This window comes from Emiliania huxleyi (genome assembly GCF_000372725.1).
Source record: "Emiliania huxleyi CCMP1516 chromosome Unknown EMIHUscaffold_1384, whole genome shotgun sequence".
NCBI lineage: Eukaryota > Haptophyta > Isochrysidales > Noelaerhabdaceae > Emiliania > Emiliania huxleyi.
Genome location: NW_005201208.1, coordinates 1 through 2,888, shown reverse-complemented (window position 1 = coordinate 2,888; position 2,888 = coordinate 1). Strand labels below are relative to the sequence as shown.

Sequence of the window (2,888 nt, the reverse complement as noted above, 5' to 3'; positions counted from 1 at the left end):
CGCCGCGGGCGGCTACAGGACGTTGAGGTCCCCTCCGTACCTGTAGCAACCCAAGCCGTTTGAGTCCCAACCCTCCGCCTTCAGTGGCAGGATCCCAGGGGATGTCAGGGATACTGCGTAGCCCTTCCTGGTGGAGGCGCGCGCGATTCCGTGACTCTCCTTTTACGCGCCAATGTACCCTCACCGAAGGTGCATAGGAGTGAATCCGAGTGAAACTAGTGATCTGTAAGGGTCCGCCCGCAGGCGCATATTTGGCCTGTCCGAGGGTTTCCTCTCGCACCCTACCTGGTTTCCTTTCCGTGTTTCCTGCTCGTTTCCCTACAACACCCTCTAGTTTCCTCGGGAAACCCCGGGGAAACTCCGTGGAATTCGTCATTTTGGGGGGGCTCTGAGCCGTGTCTGAGGCTGTTTTGGGGCCAAAATCGGCAAAATACCGGGTATTTTGCGGGTATACCTGGAAAACCCCGGTATACCTGGAAAATACCTGGGTATCGTGCCGATTTCCTCAATTTTGCCCCAGATTTTGCCCCAGACCAGCTCTCAGACTCAGGGAAACTCGCGAGTTTCCCGAGGGGAAACTCGAGAGAAACAGAATGGAGCACCAAACACCCTCTGGTTTCCCTGGAAACTTCCGGAAACGCAAAGTGCTGGGGACCCTCTGGTTTCCCTCTGGGTTGCCGGAAACCCTCGGACAGGCCAAGGCGCATTTTGTATACCGAGGCGGTGCCCGGTGCCGAGCGCAGGCAGAGCCCACAGGTCGGACCTTAAAGACAGCGTTGTAGATCCCTGGGCGAGGGTTGTGGAGAGGGGAATGTACGTAAGAGCCACATACATTGAAAAAAAAGAGTAGTGTACCTGTGTTAGTGCCAGTCCGCGCCAGTCCCGTGCCCAGTGTCGTGCGAAAAAGAATTCAACGCGGCGACAAAGGCGCGGAGCAGGGAAGACCCGGGGACGGGGGAGTCAGAGCAGACGGCATCGGCCGCCGAGCGAGGGAACGTTGGGAGAGAGAGATTGTGTTTGTGTTTGTAACGTTGGGAAGAGGCACGAGGAGGGCGGCGACCTCAACCGGCTATTGGAGGACCAACCAGTCGCCAGACAACGCAGGGCAGACGAGAGACGACGGGGGGGAGTTGGCAGGCGGCGAGACGAGGGAAGGAGAGCAGGACTTTGCGGAGATCAGCACAGGAGGATGTACGAATCGAGTACGAAAGAGATTAGGAGCAGCAGGGACCCGAGGGACCATGTGGAAGACGGCTAGTGCTAGTCCCCCCCATCGTGAAGGGGACGACCCCGGCTAGTCGCCGACGCCACACCCGCACAAACGAGAAAGCACCCTGCACAAAGATCGCACGGGCGGGGACCTGTTCCTTTTTACCCATCTCACAGTAGAGGTGTCCGTTTTATTTATTTATTTTAGGCGCGGACTGGCACGTGCTGTTAGAAATTTACGAACAAATGGTTGGGTAGTAGGGCTAGAGGGTCGCTCTACACTTAGCCTCTGCAGCGAGCGAGCGCTCAACTTAGCCCCCACACGGAGCCGGGCTCGGACTTAGACGCTGTATGGTCGGGGGCCACGAACTTAGACGACATAAGGCCAACTCCGGGCAAAACCCGGGTATACCTGAAAAGCCTCCAGGTTTACCCGAAAAATACCTGGACGCGTCCCGACCAACGTATGCCGCGCACGACGCCATATCGCCTTGTCCCAGGGCCAAGGGTGCGCTACTCACGGCGCGCAACGCCTGCTCAAGTACGCGCACCGTACCATGTGCTGCCGCTATGCGTGCCTTAAGGCGGCTGCGGCGAAGCGGCGGGCGCGGCATGCCGATGGTGCGGACGATGCGGTTGCGATGTGTTCTGCTTCAAGATCGTGGCGGTGCTTGGCATGCACTTCTGCGATCCCAATCAGCTCATCGCAACGAAGCAGCGCAACAAGCTGGCTGCTGCCAACAAGGCCCTATGCTACCTCACGCGCGGATCGTTCAAAGAGGACCAGCACACACAGGCTTCACCGTCACGCGTTTGATTAAGCTTGAGGAGCTTCGTGTCATGTGAGAACTGTTTGGCTAGACGTCGCTCAAGAATGAAGGAGCAGCAACGAAAATCGGAAGAGGAGGATGCTGAGGCGGCGATTGCTAAGCATGAAGAGGATCCATCGCCCTCCGCAGGCGAAGAAAATTTGGGGGCTGCGCCGTATCGTTGATCACGGTGGGAGCCTCCTGGCCCCAGGCCGTGCCACGGCCGACTTAGCCGATGTAAGAGGCTCCCGCTGATCTTAGACCGCGCAAGCACTCCAGCGTGGCTAGCCACACTTAGACCCGTCCAGCCTCGAGGCTCAGAACTTAGACTACTACCCAACCAGTTACGAACATTTTAACCTACGCGCTACGTCACCCTCCAACCCGGAACATCCCGTTGAAGTTGAGCCGGAGCAGCAGCTGACTGAGGTGGGGGGACGCCTGCGGGCTGGCGAGGCTCGAGAGGTGGGCGAGGAGGAAGGAGGTCTGCCGCTCAAACTCGCGCGCGATTGCGTCCACCTGCGCCGCCCACTCCGCCGGCTGCCGCAGCCCCGTGTCGGCGAGCTCGGCCAGCCGGCAGAGCGCGAGACAGAGCTGGAAGAGGGAGTGGAGCGCCGCCGAGACGGAGCCGGCCTGCAGGAAGCACTGCGAGGAGAGCGAGGCGAGCGTCGCCTCGTGCGCCGCCGCGAGCGCCTCGAAGTCCTCCTCCTCCGCCGCCGCCGCGGCCAGCGCCTGCCAGCCCACGTCGAGCACGTCGACCTGCAGGTAGTACTGCAGCGAGTCGACCCAAAAGGCCATGTGCGCTCGCAGCCGCCAGAGGGGGCGCAGCGCCGCCTGCTCCGGGGGGGAGCGCCCCCGCTCGCCGCGGCC

The 2,888-nt window shown here is 60.6% G+C and overlaps 1 protein-coding gene across 1 annotated transcript; it reads right to left on the bottom strand.

Moving 5' to 3' along the window:
- Nucleotides 1-2,390: 2,390 nt before the first annotated feature.
- Nucleotides 2,391-2,852, bottom strand: EMIHUDRAFT_122627 (gamma tubulin; the record flags this gene model as incomplete). The annotated part of the gene is made up of 1 exon (XM_005788084.1): nt 2,391-2,852. A coding segment is annotated over one exon (462 nt), but the record flags the coding sequence as incomplete, so codon positions are not given.
- Nucleotides 2,853-2,888: the final 36 nt, after the last annotated feature.